The sequence below is a fragment of the Anomaloglossus baeobatrachus genome, chromosome 6, assembly GCF_048569485.1.
Source record: "Anomaloglossus baeobatrachus isolate aAnoBae1 chromosome 6, aAnoBae1.hap1, whole genome shotgun sequence".
NCBI lineage: Eukaryota > Metazoa > Chordata > Amphibia > Anura > Aromobatidae > Anomaloglossus > Anomaloglossus baeobatrachus.
In genome coordinates this window covers 69,196,310-69,219,298 of record NC_134358.1, presented here as the reverse complement: position 1 = coordinate 69,219,298, position 22,989 = coordinate 69,196,310, and the positions used below count along the sequence as shown (strand labels likewise).

Here is a 22,989-nt window from a genome sequence, read left to right as displayed (position 1 = left end):
CTAAGCTGGCGCCCTTTAGTGCCTTTCATGTTACACTAAAGGATGCCTAGCCTTGTATTTAGCCCAAAAAAAAAAAAAAGAATTAAAATAAATGACGTGGGGTCCCCCCTATTTTTGATAGCCAGCTAGGGTAAAGCAGACAGCTGTAGCCTGCAAACCACAGCTGACAGCTTCATCTTGTCTGGTGATCAATTTGGAGGGCTCCCCAAGCTGTTTTTTTTTTTTTTTAATTATTTATAAATAAATAATTAAAAAAAAAACAAACAAACGTGGGGTCCCCCCAAATTAGATCACCAGCCAAGGTGAAGCTGACAGCTGGGGTCTGGTATTTTCAGGATGGGAAGAGCCACGGTTATTGGACTCTTCCCAGCCTAAAAATAGCAGGCCGCAGCCGCCCCAGAAGTGGCGCATCCATTAGATGCGCCAATTCTGGCGCTTCGCCCCAGCTCATCCCGCGCCCTGGTGCGTTGGCTAACGGGGTAATGAATGGGGTTGATACCAGGTGTGTAATGTCACCTGGCATCAAGCCCAGCAATTAGTTATGTCACGGCGTCTATCAGATACCCGACATAACTAATTGACAGTAATAAAAAAAAATTGACAACAAAAAAAAATTTATTTGAAAAAACACTCCCCCAAACATTCCCTGATTGACCAATTTATTGAAAAGAAAAAAAAAAATCCACAATAATCCATTTGGATGTCCCACGTCGCCTCTGGACCTTCTAGAATATGGGGGGCACGTTCAGGGAACGTATCCCCCATTTTCTAGGAGGGCAGACCCTCCATTTGAGGAGAGTGGGTGCAAAGAATCTGCACCCACTCTCCCCGGGTCACAGCTGCAGAGTGCGAGCAGCCAGCGTCCTGAACACAGGAAGCTGACAGCTGCGCTCTGCTCATGTGACCGGAGTCTGCTGAGAAGGAGCCGGAGGAGGGGGCCGCGGGGGATCAGAGCTGCGACAGGTATGTATGACACCGGGGGACACCGGGGAACACCAGGGGGGGGTAGGGGGGGACCCGGCAGGGCCTAGGGAGCAGGTTTCTGTCGTATGTGTTATGGCACATACGACAGAAACCATAGGAACACTGTAAATGCGGCCGGCGCGCTGCTGTGCTCGCCGGTGCGCGCGGCCATCTTGGATTTTCGGGAGGGGGTTGGGGGTCGGGGGGGGCACTTTGGGGACACCGGGGGACCGGAGGGAACCGGGAAAAAGATTTATCTCCCATCTGGCATGTTTGATCATGCCAGATGGGAGATAAATCATTTTTTACCGGCGCGGTCATTTACTATAACTTGATGATCGGTATACGGTGTATACCGGTCATCAGGTGAGCGGGGACCGGAAAAACCGGCCCGAATCATGATCTCCAGGGTCTCAGCTACCCCCGGCAGCTGAGACCCCGGAAATTTTCTGACTCTGGGGGGCGCTAGACCCTTTTTTCCGACCGCCGTTAAAAAGCGGCGGATCGGAAAAAGTACCCTTATTTACCGCCGTTAAAAGGCGTATCGGCGGTCGTAAAGGGGTTAAAGCTGGGGAGTGTAGTAGGAGATCGTCTCAGATAGCTTCAGCCATCCCGGTCTCAGTGGTTATCCAGTTCATGGTGAACTACAGTTGCTTTTCTGCGTGGTGTGAATGTTCCCCTATTGTGAGTTTATTTCCTACCCTGTTCTATATTCCCCTGTACACTTATCATCTCTCCCTTGTGTTTGGGTGTAGTGTGTACGAGGTTTCGTTCTCTCTTGTCCTTGATTTTTTTTCTGGGGTTTTGTTACTAGGTTTCCGGCCCGCTCCCAGGGTGGTGGAGTAAGATCAGGGCTCAGACAGGAGTCAGGGTCATGTTGGGGGCTCAGACCTGGCTACCATCAAGCTTACCTTTTGAGATAAGGGACAGTGTAGGGTCTCGAGTCTGAGGGCCAGTTTAGGAACCCCAGGTCTTTCAGTACACACCTCGTGACAGTTTGTTACCAAATCTGTATTGGGGTACAGACACCCTAAATTGCTCCTGTAATTCAAAGAGCTCAGGGATGAAAGACAGTTGACCCATGGCACCTGGAAAAAATCCTAAATTGGCCTTCTGTGGTGTACAGTATGCTGCTCATCTCAGCCTTATTTTGGGACGGACAAATGATAGATTCAGCTCCACGGCCTGTGATCGTCTGTGATAGTCTTGGCTCTGCTCCTTCTGTATGATAACCATGGTCTCTGTCTTCTTTACAGCCTAATTTTTCCTGGAGTCCGGTTGGGGTCGGACAGTCAGTTCAGTGACTTCCTCGATGGCCTTGGTCCTGCACAATTAGTTGGACGACAGACCTTAGCTACTCCTTCTATGGGTATGTAATTTCTGTTCTTTCACAATTCATAAAGAAAGTCCCAGAGAATGTCACAGTGACAGTCCAAGTCTCTAGAGCTTTTTATTTTACTTGCTGTATATTGCAGAGCAACTGGGGATGATATAAGATAATGTACTAGGCAAAGGTTACCGGAGCTTAGTGGCTTGTGCTGTCCATTCGAGTCGCTGAGCTCAATTGTTGGCTGAAACCATGTCGATGTGACATCAGCGCTGCAGAAAATAGAGACTGGGAGCAGTACTGGACCCAGGGAGGGGGGAGTAAAGCATGTTTTCACACCTTTACGACCGGCAGATTTTGCGTTTTCCATTTTTTTATTTTTGTAATTCTTCTTCCAAGAGACGTAACTTTTTTATTTTTCAGTCAATCTGGTCATATGAGGGCTTCTTTTTTGTGGAACGAGCTGTACTTTCAAATTAAACCATGAGTTTTACCATATAGTGTACTGGAAAACAGCAAAAAAATGGCAAGTACGGGAAAAATTGCAAAAAAAGTGCTATTGCACTATTGTTTTTGAGATATTTTATTCACAGTGTTCACTGTATGGTAAAACTGATGTGTGGGTATGATGCCTGAGGTCGGTGCAAGTTCGTAGACACCAAACTAAACAAATAGGTTTACTTTTATCTAAGGGGTTAAAAAAAAAATCAGAAGTTTGTCTGAAAAAAGTGGTGTACGTTTTGCGCCATTTTCCGTAACCCGTAGCAGTTTCATTTTTCGGGATCTATGGCTCAGTGACGGGTTATTTTTTGCATCTCGGGCTGACGTTTTTAACGGTACCATTTTTGTGTCGATGCTACATTTTGGTCACCTGTTATTGCATTTTGCGCAAAATATGTGGCGACTAAAAAACATAATTTTGGTGTTTGGATTTTTTTTGCTGCTACGCCCATTTACTGATCTGATTAATTGATTTTATATTTTGATAGATTTAGCGTTTTTTAATGCGGTGACATTAAATGTGTGTATATTTTTTTATTTTTTCAATGGGGCGAAAGGGGGGTGATTTGAACTTTTAGGTTTTTCTTTATTGTTCCTATGGGAGACCCAGACATTGGGTGTATAGCTTCTGCCTCCGGAGGACACACAAAGTACTACACTAAAAAGTGTAGCTCCTCCCTCTGAGCATATACACCCCCTGGATAACCAGATCTAGCCAGTTCATTGCTTTGTGTTCAGGAGGCATACATCCACACATGCATTCTCATCTGATTTTTCATTTTTGGAAAGTTTTTGAAGAAAAGCGGGTCCAAGCCTGGACTCCCGGCATGTCCCTTCTCACCCCACTGTGTCGGCGGTGTTGTTAAGGTTGATTCCAAGGCTGGAGCCTTACATGCCGCGCTCCTTCACCATCCCTCGGGCTCTGGCTTGAAGTGGGAGCCAGCACGGTTTTCCTTGCTTTGCAGGAGACCGGTCTCCATCCGCAGCCCTTCAGGATCCTGCTGGACGGAGCACTCATCCCCAGGGACTTGGAACCCTGCGTCTCAGCAAGCTAAGTACCTGAGACGTTTATATTCGGGGGGTCCCGGTACTTTATTATGGTGGGAGAGTGTGCTGTGTAACTTTCCTGACATTTCCGGCCGGTTCTCTGGTTGTCGCCTGAGAACCGCGCCGATGGTGCCTGCGCGCCGGCCGCATCGCTCAAATTTAGGCCCCGGCTTCGCCGGAGGCCTACTTTCGATTTCACTGCCCTCGCGTGTCAATCATGCAGAGGGACAGTGCGGCTCCGCCCAGCGGCCGTTCGGCACAGGGGAGGGGCACTCCTCTCTGAGTACATGTCTCCTCCCCTGTAAGTCTCCTTGGCCCTCCAGATCCCGCTCTCAGAGCAGGTCCCGCCCCCTCTCCTCGCTCCGGCGCCATTTTATCAGCGTTTTTCTCTGGATCAGCGCTGGCTGCAGCATCCCTGCTAAGCTGCTTGGGGGTCCGGGCTGTGGGATCTGGAGGGCACACAAACGGTCTGGTAATCCACAACCTCCGGTTGTGGACCTTCTTATATACTCTCTGGGGGTCATTCTGGCTCAGAGCCCCCACTCCAGCAGCATGTCTCACACGAGGAGCAAGGCTGCAAGGCTGTACTCAGTATGCACTGCATGTAAGCTCGTGCTGCCTGAACCGAGCACATATCCACATTGTGATGACTGCTCTAACCTGACAATGCCTCAGCCTGGAATCGCACCCACAGTGGTCCCTCCGGCTGCTTCGGCTCCGGTGGCTGAACCCCCGGCTTGGGTAGAATCCTTCTCTAGGTCAATCTCCCAGTCTTTTGCCGACTCCATGGGACAGCTGTCCCGGACTTTGCTGAACGTGCATCAGCCCCCTTCTCAGGGCGCCTCTGCTGCTAGGGCTATCTCAGCGGAGCTCATAGAGGATTCTTCATCTGGTCCCAGACCCCGTCCTCCTAAAAGGAGACGCAGGGTCCCCTCTCCTTCCTCGTCCCGCGGCTCTAATTCAAGAGCTGACTCGCAGGACGAGGAGGATGCCTTTACTGGGGGCTCGGAGGCTACCTCCATGTGGCCCATTGATCTGTCCGAAAGTGACTCAGATGTTAGTGATTTGATTGCGTCCATTAATTCTGTACTGCACCTCAATCCGCCAGTATCAGAGGAGCAACCCTCTCTGGCAGAAAAGCACCAGTTTACCTTGCCTAAGAGGACAAGGAGTGTGTTCTTTAACCACTCCAGTTTTCAGGCCACTGTGACTAAGCCTAGGGCCTGTCCTGACAAACGCTTCCCAAAGCGTGGTTCTGATGACCGTTTTCCCTTTCCACCTGAGGTGGTCAAGGAGTGGGCTCATTCACCAAAGGTAGACCCTCCGGTGTCTAGACTCTCAGCCCGGACCGTTGTATCAGTGGCTGATGGCACCTCTCTTAAGGATTCCACTGACCGCCAGGTTGACCTTCTGGCCAAATATGTATATGAGGCGGCAGGGGCCTCGTTCTCCCCATCTTTTGCAGCAGTGTGGGCTCTCAAAGCCATCTCTGCTTCTCTAGAGGAGATGCATTCCCTCACCAGGGAATCTATGCCCGAAATGGTTGCCTTAACTTCCCAAGCTTCAGCTTTTTCATCCTATGCCATGTCTGCCATGCTGGAGACTCCTCACCGCACTGCGGTGGCTTCGGCTAATTCCCTCACTATCCGCAGGATCTTGTGGCTTCGAGAGTGGAAGGCAGATGCTTCTTCAAAGAAGTACCTTGCTGGGCTCCCTTTTGCTGGATCCAGGCTATTCGGTGAACAACTGGATGAAATTATTAAGGAAGCTACTGGCGGGAAGAGTACTTCCATGCCACAAACTAAAACCAGGAAACCTGCCCAGGGTAGGAACCAGTCGAGGTTTCGTTCCTTTCGTTCCTCCAACTGGTCATCCTCTAAGCCCTCGGCCTCGTCCACTAACTCAGCCAAGGACCAAAAACCCAACTGGCGCACAAAGGCGCATCCACAGAAGACCGCAGGAGCTGCTGCCACTAAGGCAGCCTCCTCTTGACTATCTGGCCGCACCAGCAACGTCCTTAGTCGGTGGCAGGCTCTCCCACTTTGGCGACGTGTGGTTTCAACACGTCTCCGATCAGTGGGTGCGGGATATCATCTCCCACGGCTACAGGATAGAATTCTCTTCCAGCCCGCCAAACAGATTTTTTCTGTCAACTCCCCCCTGCTCCAAGGCCGCCGCCTTCTCTCAGGCCGTGGCATCCTTGCAGGCCAACAGAGTAATTGTACCGGTTCCCGCCCGGGAACGGTTCAGAGGTTTCTACTCAAATCTCTTCCTAGTCCCCAAAAAGGACGGTTCCTTCCGGCCCATCCTGGTTCTCAAGCTTCTCAACAGGCATGTTCAGGTGCGGCATTTTCGCATGGAGTCTCTGCGATCAGTCATTGCCTCAATGACCCAAGGAGATTTCCTGGCATCCATCGACATCAGAGATGCCTATCTGCATGTGCCAATTGCAGTTTCACACCAGCGTTGGCTACGTTTTGCAATCGGAGAGGAACATTTCCAATTCTTGGCTCTCCCCTTCGGGTTAGCCACGGCCCCTCGAGTATTCACCAAGGTCATGGCAGCAGTGGTTGCGGTTCTGCACCTCCAGGGGTTGGCAGTGATTCCTTACCTGGATGACCTTCTAGTCAAGGCTTCATCCAGCGCAGACTGTCAGCGGAGTGTCTCGCTCACTCTCGCCACTCTAGCCCAATTCGGGTGGCTTGTCAATCTGCCCAAATCCACTCTGACTCCGACCCAGAGGCTCACGTACCTAGGGATGCAGTTCGAGACTCTGCCGGCACTTGTGAAGCTGCCCTTAGTCAAACAGCAGTCCCTCCATCTGGCGGTGCGCTCTCTGCTGAGGCCCCGCCGTCATTCCATCAGGCACCTAATGCAGGTGCTGGGTCAGATGGTGGCGTCAATGGAGGCTGTTCCCTTGGCCCAGTTCCATCTGCGTCCTCTTCAGCTGGACATTCTCGGCTGTTGGGACAAGCGGACTTCCTCCTTGCACAGGCTAGTGGCTCTGTCGCCACAGAACAGGGGCTCCCTTCAGTGGTGGCTTCGGCCCCTCTCTCTGTCTCAGGGACGCTCCTTCCTGGCCCCGTCCTGGGTGATCCTCACCACGGATGTCAGTCTATCCGGCTGGGGAGCGGTATGTCTCCACCACCGAGCACAGGGCACTTGGACTCCGTCCGAATCAGCCCTCTCGATCAATGTGCTGGAAACCAGAGCTGTGCTTCTAGCTCTCCTAGCCTTACACCACCTTTTGGCGGGCAAGCACATCCGAGTCCAGTCAGACAACGCGACAGCGGTTGCTTACATCAATCACCAAGGCGGGACACGCAGCCGCCTGGCAATGTTGGAGGTTCAACGCATCCTTCAATGGACGGAGGACTCCAAGTCCACCATATCCGCAATCCACATCCCAGGCGTGGAAAACTGGGAAGCAGATTATCTCAGCCGTCAAACCGTGGACAGTGGCGAGTGGTCCCTGCATCCGGCAGTGTTTCAGTCAATCTGCCGCAAGTGGGGCACTCCGGAAGTGGATCTAATGGCATCCCGACACAACAACAAGGTTCCGGTTTACGTGGCTCGCTCCCACGATCCTCAGGCCTTTGCAGCGGACGCTCTGGTTCAAGATTGGTCCCAGTTTCGTCTGTCCTACGTGTTTCCCTCTCTAGCTCTCTTGCCCAGAGTTCTGCGCAAGATCAGAATGGAGGGCCGTCGGGTCATCCTCATTGCTCCGGACTGGCCCAGGCGAGCTTGGTACCCAGACCTGCTCCATCTGTCCGTAGACGTGCCGTGGCATCTTCCGGACCGTCCAGACCTTCTCTCACAAGGTCCGTTTTTCCGCCAGAATTCTGCGGCTCTCAGATTGACGGCGTGGCTCTTGAGTCCTGGATCTTGACGGCTTCTGGTATTCCTCCTGAAGTCATCTCCACTATGACTCGGGCTCGGAAGTCTTCCTCGGCCAAAATCTATCACAGGACCTGGAGAATTTTCCTGTCCTGGTGTCGCTCTTCCGGCCATGCTCCTTGGCCTTTTTCCTTGCCGACCCTTCTGTCCTTTCTACAGTCCGGTCTGCAGCTAGGACTATCCCTCAATTCCCTCAAGGGACAAGTCTCGGCTCTGTCAGTGCTGTTCCAGCGGCGTATCGCCCGGCTGGCTCAGGTCCGCACCTTCATGCAGGGCGCGTCTCACATCATTCCGCCTTACCGGCGGCCCTTGGATCCCTGGGACCTCAATTTGGTCCTCACGCAGGCACCAGGCTACGGCTCAGCAGGTCTGTCAGGCTGCCACTTGGACTAGTCTGCATACCTTTTCAAAGCACTACCAAGTGCATGCTCATGCTTCGGCAGATGCGAGCTTGGGCAGACGCATCCTTCAGGCGGCTGTCGCCCATTTGTGAAGTTAGGCTCCGCCTACTTCTCAGTTTTTCTGTTTATTCCCACCCATGGACTGCTTTGAGACGTCCCAATGTCTGGGTCTCCCATAGGAACGATAAAGAAAAAGAGAATTTTGTTTACTTACCGTAAATTCTTTTTCTTATAGTTCCGTATTGGGAGACCCAGCACCCTCCCTGTTGCCTGTTGGCAGTTTCTTGTTCCGCGTGTTATCACCGGCTGTTGTCGTAGACAGAGGCTCCGGTTGTTCTGGTTCTTGCTCTGTCTTTACTTGTGGGTGGCTATTCTCCTTCAGCTTTTGCACTAAACTGGCTAGATCTGGTTATCCAGGGGGTGTATATGCTCAGAGGGAGGAGCTACACTTTTTAGTGTAGTACTTTATGTGTCCTCCGGAGGCAGAAGCTATACACCCAATGTCTGGGTCTCCCAATACGGAACTATAAGAAAAAGAATTTACGGTAAGTAAACAAAATTCTTTTTTTTATTTTTTTAATTTTTCAAAACTTTTTTAAACTTTTTTGTTTTTATTTTACTAGTACCAAAAGAGGACTATAAGGATCAACAGTCTGATCGCACATTCATTTCTCCCGATCAGAGCAGCACCGCTCAGACCGGGAGAAATGCTCATCTATTTTAACCTGCAGTACTCGGCTGCTGGTTAAAGGACCTGAATCATGTGAGCTACAGGAGTCAACACATGACCCTGTGCTACCATGACAAACACAGGATCCACATGATCACGTCATGTGACTTCCATATCGGGCAGTGAGTAAACTTCTACCGCAATCGCCGTTAATATCGCGCTGTCACATCTTGACATCGCCATTTAAGGGGTTAACAGGTATGGGTGGATAGCGATTCCACTCTTGCCTACTAGGCACACATGTCAGCTGTACAAATCAGCTGACATGTGTGCGGATCCCCGCTGGCAGCCCACAGTAGCAGGTGGGGATTAACACTATGACTGCAGGAACCTAATGTTACTGTCCGCGGTCATTAAAGGGAATCTGTCAGGTGATTTTGTAGTACAATATTAATGTTATCTTTAAATAGGGCTTAAGGAGACTTTTCAGGATCAGTAAGTTTTATTGCTCTACCTTATCCTGTTATCTTGCATTAAGCTGGTAGAATTTATTAAGGCCCCGTCACACACAACGAGATCGCTAACGAGATCGTTGCTGCGTCACCGTTTCTGTGATGCAGCAAGGATCTCGTTATGTGTGACACCTACCAGCGATCAGGCCCCTGCTGTGAGATCACTAGTCGTTGCTGAATGGTTGGGACCATTTTCTTCAAAGGCGATGACTGCTGGGCAGGACACATCGCTGTGTTTGACGCCTACCAACGACCTCCTAACACAGTCCCAACGCCCGCCGAGGTCGTTATACAGGTCGCTGATCGTTACTGCGTCGTTGGTAAGTTCTGACTGTGTGACATCTCACCAGGGACCTCCCAGCGACTTACCAGCGATCCTTATCGGGTCACATCGTTTTCGGGATCGCTGGTAAGTCATTAAATATGACGGGGGCTTTAGTGTCCTGTGCACACTAATCAAGTGTATGTAAATACAATTTGCATATTCACTGCTTCCCCCACCCACCTCGCAGTGCATTCACTATCACTGCTGAGAGGTGGGAGGGAATATGGTTGGGCACAGCAGTGCAAATTCAGTTCAGATTTACTTTCCCTAATGCCAGCACTGAGAGATGAAAGGGAGGAGCAGGGCATATGCAGTTTGTATCTACATATGCTTGACTAGTCACTAAGTCCCACTGAATTCTACAGAGCTTACAACAAGATAACAGGATAACGTAGAGCAATACAACTTACTGATCCTGAAAGGTCTACTTAAGCCCTATTTAAAGATAACATTAGTATTATACTAGAAAATCAGCTGACAGATTCCCTTTAATAATGTGTACATTGATACTGTGGATTGATACTCATGGCCTGTCTTTCAGTGATATGGACCCATAGGGTTCCATGTGCATTATTCCTTTGCATTACTTTGAGGTGTAAAAATTAAGGTGTTTCCAATAATTCATTGCTGTTTTCATTTCACTTAAGCTGTAAGAGTTTAAAATAGGTGGGAACACCTTACTATCTAATGTGCATGGGGGTCCCTCTCGATTCTCCACTGACAGATAATGTCTCAGGAAAGAAGGATCACACATTTAAAGTGGTTGTACCAAATTAGTAAATTATCACCTATTCACAGGATAAGTGATAATTTGCTGATCACTGGGGGTCGCACCGCTGAGACCGCAACTCTGCAGTACCTCATTTAAATACAGCGACAATCAAGCACACACACCACCGCTCCAAATATTGACTATGGAACTGCTGTACATAGCGCTCGGTAATCTGTGGTAGTTCCATGGGCAATAAGTAGAGCAGTTCTGTATGTGCCGAATCGGTAGTAATGGAGAATATGATGATACTTTTGTTCTGGACACTGCTAACAAGTCTAAGAAATAGGGAAACAGAGGTCTCTCCATAGCTTTGACTGGTTTATAGCTAAAGCTGAAATAAACACATTCTGCACCCACTTAGCATTACATGTGAAAGGGGTCATTTAGTAGATCTGCTTGTATTTGTATTCAGTAAATGAATAAGATCCATCTGTGACGTTGTGTACATAGTCATTCTTCTTTTTCCCATAGGTGACATCCAGGTTGGGATGGTGGACAAGAAGGGACAGTTAGAAGTGGAGATTATAAGAGCTCGGGGTCTCGTTGTAAAACCAGGATCAAAGACACTGCCAGGTGAGACCACCCTAAGCTCCATATCTCTTTCATACTGGAGGAGGATATGAGCAAATGTCAGATCCTCTGCTACCTACTGTATATAGAGGTGTTAATTGCCGTTGTAATAATCTCTGTGACGATAATGAGAATACTGAAAAGTCTTCTGTACAGAATACAATTGACTGATTGGTGGCATGCTATCAACTGTACAATTATAACAAGCAACTCCCTTTTATGTTAGCTTAATCCCAATCCTTCCCTCAAGGGGGAGGGAACGTCGGCGTCGCCCTGCCTACAGTCACAGTAAATAAGTAATAGGAAAAACTTGGGGTCTAAGTTAATCTATCCACATTAGCAGTTCACAAACTCTGACTCAGTTGTTACAAATCTTTACATTACCAGTTCTATAAATACAGTAAATAGTTAGTCTCCCGATACTGTACGACAAAGCAGGAACTGGAGGTCCATCTCACTCGGAAGTTGCCCTGTGGTAGATGTCTGTCTCTGTCCGGTCTTTGTTTGGTACTTGACCGCATAGTCCAGTACTCGTCTTGTGTATGGTATTCTGCCTTCAGTGCTTTAGCATGATCTTCCCTTGATGGTTATATTCGATGTTCGGTCTTCGGGTTCCTCAGCGATGGACTGGGGTATTCAGTCTTCGGGTTCCTCTTGTGATGAATGGTATTCGGTCTTCAGGTTCCTCTGTTGATGGAACGCGGTATTCAATCTTCGGGTTGCTCAGATGACTGTGGAACTTAGGTCTTCTTTGGTCTCAGCACTCTTCTAGATGCTTCCACATGGGCCCGCTCTGTGGCGTGTACATTCTTTCCCCAGGTAGTTTTGTCGCCAACTCCACCTCTATGTATCCAGTTTCGCCTTTTATATCTTATAACTGTGCCACACTTGTCAGCTTGTCAGCTGAGGTGGCGCTCCCTGCTAATGCTTCCTTCAAGGAAACACACTCTTTACAATCTGGTTCCAAACTGTTCTGATTTTCCAGCAGAGGGCGCTTTGAGCCTCCAAATGTTGTAGAGTACGGAATATGAATACCTTCTACCGGCCACCCCCTTACACGTGTATGAAAGCTTTTACACTAATTTTCTGGTGTTAAAAAGTCACATAAATTTGGCGCATGCCATTTAAAAAAAAAAAAGTACATTTTGAAAATTTTTGCCACTCTCACGTCTTTTAAAAAGTGGTTATAGTTAGCAATGCAAATTAGGGTTTGCGCAGATTTATGAAATGCGACTTTTTAAAGAGTTGCCAGAAATGTTGCAAGCGCAGTCCGGCATGGGGATGGTGCATAAAGGAGCTACAAATTTATCATACTTTTTATGACATTTTTGATAAATTTAACACAAATAATGCCCAAGGTAGCCACAATTAAAAAGTCCCCTGGATAATACTTGACCTCGCTATGTGTTAAGGCCCAGTCACACACAACGACTTACCAGTGTCCCGAAAACGAGGCGACCTGATAGGGATCGCTGGTAAGTCGCTGGTGAGATGTCACACAGTCAGACCTTACCAACGATGCAGGAACGATACAGGTCGCAGTAGCGACCTGTATAACGATCTCCGCAGTCACTGTGACCCTGTCACACAGTGTCAAACACAGCGATGTGTCCTGCCCAGCAGGACATCGCCTTTGAAGAAAATGGCCTGGACCATTCGGGTTCGACTAGCGATCACACAGCAGGGGCCTGATCGCTGGTAGGTGTCACACATAACGAGATCGCTAACGGGATCGCTACTGCGTCTCGCTAGATATCTCGTTATGTGTGACGGTACCTTAAAGCTGGACATGCATATCAGATAGTTGTACACTGGAGTCATTCGGCTGCCAGCTATCTCACCCCCATAGGAATGCTTTTGTTCCTGGACATTATCTCCCTGCCGAACAAAAGGATTGGGAGCTTTAATTCCAACCTCCCAATGGTCCTTCTTTTACACTCCTTTTAGGAGTACTTCTCACACAGCGAGATCGCAAGCGAGATCGCTGCTGAGTCACGGTTTTTGTGACGCACCAGTGACCTCATCAGCGATCTCGCTGTGTGTGACACTGAGCAGCGATCTGGCCCCTGCTGTGAAATCGCTGCTCGTTACACACCGCTGTGTTTGACAGCGAGAGAGCAACGATCTGAATGTGCAGGGAGCCGGCGTCTGCAAGCTGCGGACGCTGGTAACCGAGGTACACATCGGGTAACCAAGCGAAGTGCTTTGCTTGGTTACCCAATATTTACCTTGGTTACTAGCGTACGCCGCTCTCAGGCTGCCAGTGCCGGCTCCCTGCACACGTAGCCGGTGTACACATCGGGTAAATAAGCAAAGCGGTTTGCTTATTAACCCGATTATGTACTCTAGCTAGGAGTGCAGGGAGCCAGCGCTAAGCGGTGTGCGCTGGTAACCAAGGTAAATATCGGGTAACCAAGCGCTTGGTTACCCGATATTTACCTTAGTTACCAAGCGCAGAATCACTTTCACGTGTTGCTGGGGGCTGGTCGCTGGTGAGATCTGCCTGATTGACAGCTCACCAGCGACCATGTAGCGATGCACCAGCGATCCTGACCAGGTTAGATCACTGGTGGGATCGCTGGAGCGTCGCTAAAGTGTGACGGTACCCTTACACATTAAGCAGTAGGCTGATCCCGCCAAAATTAGCAGGTTTGGACAACTTTTATTTAATGTGTATGGGATCTTTAACATTTACATCCGAGATTTCCATTGAGAATCTACTGATGAAGACCTTGGACACAGAATACAGACAAACTGTTAAAAGTAGCCCAAGAAAGATGGAATTAGGCCACGTCCACACATTCAGTATTTGGTCAGTTTTTTTCCTCAGTGTTTGTAGCCAAAACCAGGAGTGGAACAGTGAAGAGGAAAAGTTTAACAGAAAGACAGGCTCAACTTCTACATTTTTTACCCGCTCCTGGTTTTGGCTTACAAATAGAGATGAGCAGACCCGTGGATATTCGGGTTTGCCGAATCCACACAGACTGAACAAAAAAGTTTGGTTCAGGAGCTGAACTTGACCCTGGCAACAAACCCCATACAAGTCAAAGGGCATGAGAAGTTCTGTGCTGCAAAATAGTGAGGAATAGAGGGCCACAAAAGGAAGCTAAATTGGGGTAAGAGCAAGACAGTTATACATACAGTGTTTCCTGGAAGATAACACTGCTGTCAGACTCTTTTCTAGGCCCACTCATTAAAGTTCATGAACATATTCACTGCTTCACCCACAAACCCTCTGTGCATACGTCTGTGATTGGTTGCAGACTGCTATATATGCTCCCCACACTCTGTGTCGGCATCCGTGATTGGTTGCAGACCAGTTTCCTGTATGGAAGTGTAAAAATAACTTTAAAAAAAAATGGCGTGGGATCACACAATATTTTTGAGAACCAGCGCAGGTAAAACAAGACAAGTACGAGCTCCACCCCCCAATAGTCCGCTTTACCATGATTGGTTATAAAAAAAATGTTTTAAATAAATCATTTAAAAAAAAAAGCGGCATTTGTTCTCTTCCATTTTTGATAACCAGCCAAGCTAAAGTTGACAGCTGGGGGCTGGTATTCTCAGAGTGGAAAGAGCCATAGATATTGGCCCTTCCCACCTGAAAATAGCAGCCCACAGCTGCCCAGAATTGGTGTATCCCATTAGATGCACTAATTCTGGTGCTTTATCTGGCTCATCCCAAGTGCCCTGGTACGGTGGCAATCGAGTTAATATATGGGGATGATGACAGCTGTGATTTTTCAAAAATCACAGCTGTCATCAAGCCTAAAGGGGGCTTTACATGCAGCGACATCGCTAGCGATGTCGCTCATGAAAGCACCCGCCCCCGTCGTTTGTGCGTCACGGGCAAATCATTGCCCGTGGCGCACAATATCGCTAGTACCCGTCACACTACTTACCTTCCTAGCGACGTCGCTGTGGGAGGCGAACAGCCTCCTTTCTAAGGGGGTGGTTCGTGCGGCATCACACGTCAGGCGTCAATTAGAAGCAGAGGGGCGGAGAGCAGCCGCATGAAAGTCACGCCCACCTCGTTGCTGGCTGGACGCAGGTACGTTGCTGTTCGTCGTTTCCAGGGTGTCCCACGTAGCGATGTGTGCTGCCTCAGGAATGACGAACAACCTGCGTCCTGAACCAGCAACGACTTTATGGAAATGAACGACGTGTCAACGATCAACGATAAGGTGAGTATTTTTGATCGTTAGCGGTCGCTCGTACGTGTCACACGCAACGACGTCGCTAACGAGTCCGGATGTGCGTCACGAATTCCGTGACCCCAACGACATCTCGTTAGCGATGTCGTTGCATGTAACAGGGCCTTTAGGTTAGTAATGGGAAGGGTTCTATGACACCCCCCCCTCATTACTAACCTGTAAGTCAAAAGAGATAAACTCACAGTTCGGGTTCACTCATCTTACTTACAATTACTGATGTAAAATCTTATCAAATACTCAACGTGTCCTTGAGGCCTTATTGTTATTGTAAGCCTTCAGCAAAACCTCACTACTGTATGTGCGATATACCAGCAGTTCATCACAATCTATTACGCATTTATGTGCACTAATATACAACTCCAAGCACGCCGTTCATTTCTAAGTCGTTTTGACGGCCACAGTGGGGGTCATTTATGACTTAAGATGATCATACACATGAAATAGCTACCAGGTGACTACCCAACCGCCTTCCAACTCCCCCACACAGCCGAGCGTTCGTGTGTTTTCAGTAGTCAAAGTGGAGCAAGTTGTTGTCAGAGTCTCCCCTGAAAACAAAAGGATGGGGCGTTTTATGATCCTTATCCTCCTGGACCTCAGCTGTTGGGAAGGACTTTGGAGACCCCCATACACATCAGCTAGTCAGTGGGTTTGACCAACTCTAATCTAATGTGTATGGAGATATGATCAGAATAGCCCTTTAAATAAAGAACAATTACCATTGTATTATACTGGATCTACAGAAGGGAAAAATAACATTTTGTAACCACCAATAATCCAGAATTAAACATCCGATTGACAGCTATAAAACACAAAGTAGCGTAGTCCTTGGCGGATTGGAAATGCGCTCTATTACTCTGTAATTAATTGTCTTGGTTATTTGTTGTCAGGATAATCTCCACATTTATCCTCTCCGCACTGTCACTTTATGAATACACGCAGCTAATGAATCTCATCATTTGCTTTGTACACCAACTGGAAATGAGAAATTATGATAATGTCATTATTCAGCCTGATCAATGGCGAGTCCCATTGATATGTCATTTTTCACATCCTGCCTACGAGGCTCATTACACAGTGTGCAAGAAGGGACTAACGCCACATCTCTCTGTCTCTCCCACAGCACCGTATGTAAAGGTGTATCTTTTGGAAAATGGGGTCTGCATAGCCAAAAAGAAAACAAAAGTAGCAAGAAAAACGCTGGAGCCTTTATACCAGCAACAGTTATCTTTTGAAGAATCACCGCAAGGAAAGGTTTTACAGGTAAGTGGGCTTTTACCCTGAGAAATATAGAGATTGAAACTTTTTGCCTGTCACAGTTGTTTTCTCTTCCCTTGAATTTGTTTTTCCTGGGACTCATAAGTATAGGAACAGGAGATCTTGCTATGTATGGCAGAGGGCCTGTTGGGGTGGTAGATGATATGTGGAATCTTTGTTTCTTGCATTGCTCCCCCCTCAGTATACACCAGGGCATAGAGTGCCCCCTAAGGTGTACACCAGGGCATACAGAGCCCCCTAGGGTTTACACCATAGCATACAGTGCCCCCTAGGGTTTACACCATAGCGTACAGTGCCACCCAGGGTTTACACAACAGCATATAGTGCCCCCTAGGACAGTGCAGCCTATGGTTACACCATATAGCATACAGTGCTGCCCAGGGTTTACACAACAGCTTACAGTGTCTCCTAGGGTTTACACCAGACCATACAGTGCACCCTACGGTTTACATCAGACCATACAGTGCCCCCTAGGGTTTACACCAGAGCATACAGTGCCCCCTAGGGTTTACACCACAGCATACAGTGCCCCCTAGGGTTTACACCACAGCATATAGTTCCCCCTAGGGTTTACACCACAGCATATAGTTCCCCCTAGGGTTTACACCACAGCACATAGTTCCCCCTAGGGTTTACACAACAGCATACAGTGCCCCCTAGGGTTTACACCACAGCATATAGTTTCCCCTAGGGTTTACACCACAGCATATAGTGCCCACTAGGGTTTACACCATAGTATACAGTGCTCCCTAGGGTTTACACCAGAGCATACAGTGCCCCCTAGGGTTTACACCACAGCATACAGTTCCCCCTAGGGTTTACACCACAGCATTCAGTGCCCCCTAGTGTTTACACCACAGCATTCAGTGCCCCCTAGGGTTTACACCAGAACATACAGTGCCCCCTAGGGTTTACACCACAGCATTCAGTGCCCCCTAGTGTTTACACCACAGCATTCAGTGCCCCCTAGGGTTTACACCAGAACATACAGTGCCCCCTAGGGTTTACACCACAGCATACAGTGCCCCCTAAGGTTTACGCCACAGCATACAGTGCCCCCTAGGGTTTACACCACAGCATTCAGTGTCCCCTAGGGTTTACACCACAGCATACAGTTCCCCCTAGGGTTTACACCACAGCATACAGTGCCCCCTAGGGTTTACACCAGAGCATACAGTGCCCCCTAGGGTTTACACCACAGCATTCAGTGTCCCCTAGGGTTTACACCACAGCATACAGTGCCCCCTAAGGTTTACGCCACAGCATACAGTGCCCCCTAGGGTTTACACCACAGCATTTAGTGTCCCCTAGGGTTTACACCACAGCATACAGTTCCCCCTAGGGTTTACACCACAGCATACAGTGCCCCCTAGGGTTTACACCAGAGCATACAGTGCCCCCTAGGGTTTACACCACAGCATTCAGTGTCCCCTAGGGTTTACACCACAGCATACAGTTCCCCCTAGGGTTTACACCACAGCATGCAGTTCCCCCTAGGGTTTACACCACAGCATTCAGTGCCCCCTAGGGTTTACACCAGAGCATACAGTGCCCCCTAGGGTTTACACCAGAGCATACAGTGCCCCCTAGGGTTTACACCACAGCACATAGTTCCCCCTAGGGTTTACACAACAGCATACAGTGCCCCCTAGGATTTACGCCACAGCATTCAGTGCCCCCTAGGGTTTACACCACAGCATGCAGTTCCCCCTAGGGTTTACACCACAGCATTCAGTGCCCCCTAGGGTTTACACCAGAGCATACAGTGCCCCCTAGGGTTTACACCACAGCATACAGTGCCCCCTAGGGTTTACACCAGAGCATACAGTGCCCCCTAGGGTTTACACCAGAGCATACAGTGCCCCCTAGGGTTTACACCACAGCATACAGTGCCCCCTGGGGTTACCTGTAAACACAAGACCTTCACAAAGAATTAGAGATCTGAATGTGTCACCAGTTTTGTGTATCCTTGGGTTAAACTGATCTATATAATTTCTTTTATTTCAACAGATAATTGTTTGGGGCGACTATGGACGTATGGATCACAAGTCATTTATGGGTGTAGCACAGATACTATTAGATGAACTGGACCTGTCCAATATGGTGATTGGATGGTTTAAACTGTTCCCCCCTTCCTCTCTAGTAGACCCAACATTAGCTCCTTTAACCCGGAGAGCGTCCCAGTCATCTCTGGAAAGCTCCACAGGACCTTCTTACGCTCGGTCATAGCACCTGTGAAAAACTGTTGTCTTCTGCAACCAGCGTTTCAAAAAATTAACAAACAACAAAATCACAAGAAATCAAAATCTGACAGGTCGCAAACCCTGGCAAACACTGCATGCTTAATGTTGTGTCCTCTGAGCCTGTTTCTAGGGATAAGGAGCGATCCTGTGTTCTCAGTGGAAGTTGCACACATTGTGCGCTATAGAAGGCTCTCAGGTGGAGTGGAGCTAACCAAGGTGTGGAGATCGGTGAAGCTCAGTTCTAGTTGAATCTGAAGCCATGGATTACTGATACTAGAAAATAAAAGAAATGCTTCATACAACGAAAGTCATTGTCAGTGGCATATCACGTTGTTGCAAAATTTTCTTTTTGTATTTGCCCCCAAGGGCTGGGAACCCAAAAGAAAAACGGTGGAAGATGATGGCGTAAGACAGAACACCAGTGTTATTCCAGATGAACATGGTGGTAGGTCACATAGGCCCCATGGTCTGAAGAAGTTAGCTTAAAGTATAATCATCCAAGGAATCCATTATACAATGATTTCTCCGGGGAAGATTTTGGTCCGTGATCAATCCATAATTAAAGAACTAAACTTTTTTGTTTTTCTTTTATTTATTTTATTTTTTTTAATTCATTTTGCATGGACATGGATCTAATTGAACATTGAAATCCTTTTCTTTGGGCTGCAACTTGCAAAAAAAAAATAAAAGAGAAAAAAGAATGACCGAAAAGATACAGCCATTTTCAACAATTTCTATTCTTTTTAAACAGAGCAAATTTCACTAGTGCATGGTTTTAAAAAAGGGGAGAGAATGCAACAGCGTGAAACAAAGACAAACCAATTGTTCTCATTCTTAAAAAAAGAAAACCGCCGAAAAAAATAAAAAAAAAACAATCCTGGTCTGTGTTTTGGCAGACGTATATTAAAATGGTAAAATAAAAAACAAAAAATCTTTCTAGCAAATATTAAAAAAAATTCTCTTTATGTGACAAGAAATAAATGTAACATATACAATTTATTTAAATGTGAAAGGTACAAGCCTTGTAAAGTTTAACATGATGTGCAAATTGTACATGTCTCTCCTGTCTTCTCCCACCGATCCCCAATTTTTTGCATTGTGCCCTTCAGTCCTATGTATCTCCCAGATCTCTTTTCTGACTCCAATGTTTGAAAATGGCGCACACATTTTTCCCCCCGATCCCCAACCTGCCCATCGTGTGCCATGACTGCTCCTTTAGCCTTTATGTGAAAAAAAAAAAAGGTTTTGCAGACTTTTTAACCCTGCGTTCTTGAATTCTTTGACATTAAAAAAAAAAAAAAAAATTACCTAGTTTGACCTGGCAAGAATGGAAGCGTCCAGTCTCCCGGCTTCCATTGCATAGCAACCTTTCTTTATTTCAAGCATGTTGAAAACTATTTTTGCAACATGGCTTGAGAATACCTAAGGTAATTCAGCATGTATTTGATATAGAAGATATTTGAACTTTTTTGCAATATCTTGTACAGTGCATGGTAACTATTTTTTTCACCATCCAATTGAGTCTTAACGGGACAAAAATATAAAAATATTTCAATTTACGTGGCCATTTAAAAATAAAAAAAAAAATAGGAAAGAAAAAAAATTCTTTTCAGCACCGAGCATTGTTCTCTTGAGGGTTAAAACTGAAATTCCGACCATGGAACATTATAGTATCCACTATTTTTAAAAGAACGGACGCCCTTTTTTGCACTTTGTCAGAGTTCTGTATCATACCAGGTGACGTTTTTACTTGCGCTTTAATTTTCAGTGCTACGAAGGTCGAACTTTTCCAATGCTTTGTTACTAAGGACAGTTCACTCGGTGTCTTGGCCGGAAATGACTAATCGTCTGGCTGGCTGATGGCACTCATAACATTAAAGTAAAAAAACAAACAAAAAACAGTGAGGTTGTTATAGAAATATATATTAATATATAGAACATTTGTCCGCTGGGGCTCTGGCTGCCATATTTGTGGACCCGCAATCTTGGGAACACAACTGTTGAGTTCTGTAGGACATCCCTGTTCAATCCCCTCCTAAGATGGATACCAAAAATATGTGTTTGGGTGTGTTGAGAGTATTGCAACTTGAAATTTTAAAGTATATATTATATATTTCATCGGCTCCACCAGTGAAATACAATATTGCCTTTTTTTTCCTATTTTCCCAAATTCTTAGGTAGCCTGTGGCTCTCCAGCTCTTGTACAACTAGAAGTCCCAGAATACCAGCTATAGGGTGTTATGGCGTCCGGTTCCACATCGGCTGGAGAGTCATAGTTTCTCTACCTCTTCCCATAATGAACAATAGAGTGATATAAAATGCACATAGAAGTTTAGTTTTTTTTTTATGTGCATATACTGTAAATTGTTTATATGCAGACATACGGTATACTTACATGTAAGTTTGTGTTTACGTACACAAATGTGAATAGGCATATTTATATATGTGTTTATGCATAAGAATGTGTGTATATGAAGATACACATCCGTAAGCACACACATAGACAGCAATGATTTTGATTATTTGAATGTGACAGCTCACGGAAGAATATCAGTAATTTACATTATCCTTTCCCCCCTAAACCGGTATCATTTGGCGGAAAAAAAAGAAGTATAAAAATATTGTAGGCCTCTAAATCAAAATCGGGCCTTGTGTTGCCCATAGTAACCAATCAGAGCTCGGCTTTCATTTCTTAAGCTGCTATGGAAAAATAAAAGCTGTGTTCCGATTGGTTGCTACGGGCATCACAGGGCTTGATTTATTGCTAGCAGGCCTCATTTAGCAAATCTTGTCTAATTGAAAATCAGCCCATAGCAACCAATCAGAACTTGGCTTTTATTTTTCAAAGGAGCTTAGGAGATGAAAGCTTATCCCTGAATGGTTGCTATAGGCATAACAAGGCCTGATTTTCTGCTAGTAGGCCTCATTTATCAAATCTGTCTAATGGAAAATCAGCCCATAGCAACCAATCAGAACTCAGCTTTCATTTTTCAAAGGAGCTTAAGAGATGAAAGCTGAGTCCTGATTGGTTGGTATGGGCAAAACAAGGCCTGATTTTCAGTTAGGCAGATTTGATACATGAGGCCTTCTAGCCGTTTAATTGCCTTTTAAATGAAAGTAGTTGAATAGCAATGAAGTAGATAGATCACCAAATGTAATATGAATTATGGAGTCAATAAAGTTAATCTAGACGGCTGTGAACCAGCAAAAGTAGTATGTGCATATATATATATATATATATATATATATATATATATATATATATATATATATATATATATATACAAGCACATATCCGTACCATCTACAGTATCATCACGTCATAAATAACAATTTCTGGTATTGAAAATGCAATGTAATATGTTATTTTCTGAAAATAAAAAAAAAAAATCCCAAGATGCATTTTTTTCTTTCTAATTTTTATAGGGAGAACAAGACCGTATATAAGATTTGTACATAAGTATCATTATGCAGTATTTATTTTAAAGAAAAAAAAATTGATGTATTTTTTTTTTATTTCACATGATGTCTGCAGCTGTGCCCATGGTATAGTCATGTATCCGCACTATCCCGGTGACTACTGCAGTCTTGTACATAGTACGTTTTAAAAGCAAGAGGAATTTACAGTTGAGTGATATGGCGGATTAGCCTTGCAAATGAGCACCAACTAATGTAAAGCATATTAATTACGATGGTGGTATTTAACACTTTAAATAAAACATTTTCTTTACACGTTTGCGGTCATGCTGTTTTCTTTTCAAGGGTTTGACGTTTTGAATGAATATTTGGGGATATTGGTTTGAAAGGAAATAAAAAACACGAAAGTATTACACTTCACAATATACCGGAGGGGTCATGGTATGATTAAATCACCATATACCGGAGGGGTCACGGTATGAATAAATCACCATATACCGGAGGGGTCACGGTATGAATAAATCACCATATACCGGAGGGGTCACGGTATGAATAAATCACCATATACCGGAGGGGTCATGTTATGAATTAATCGCCGTATACCGGAGAGGTCATGTATGAAAAGATCACCATATACCGGAGGGGTCATGTATGAATAAATCACCATATACCGGAGGGGTCATGGTATGAATAAATCACCATATACCGGAGGGGTCATGGTATGAATTAATCGCCGTATACCAGAGGGGTCATGTATGAAAAGATCACCATATATTGGAGGGGTCATGGTATCAATAAATCACCATATATCGAAGGGATCATGGTATGAATTAATCGCCATATACCGAAGGGGTT

The 22,989-nt window shown here is 46.3% G+C and overlaps 1 protein-coding gene across 50 annotated transcripts in view; it reads left to right on the top strand.

Moving 5' to 3' along the window:
* RIMS2 (regulating synaptic membrane exocytosis 2) overlaps positions 1-22,449 on the top strand; it is a 990,720-nt gene extending 968,271 nt beyond the window's left edge. For all 50 annotated transcript variants that reach the window (XM_075353016.1, XM_075352970.1, XM_075352974.1 and 47 more), the window contains 4 exons: positions 2,220-2,332; positions 10,887-10,988; positions 16,320-16,459; positions 18,485-22,449. In XM_075353016.1, coding sequence (XP_075209131.1) covers positions 2,220-2,332; positions 10,887-10,988; positions 16,320-16,459; positions 18,485-18,703 — 574 coding nt within the window. In that variant the 3' untranslated portion in view covers positions 18,704-22,449. The remainder of the gene's footprint in view (positions 1-2,219; positions 2,333-10,886; positions 10,989-16,319; positions 16,460-18,484) is intronic.
* Positions 22,450-22,989: the final 540 nt, after the last annotated feature.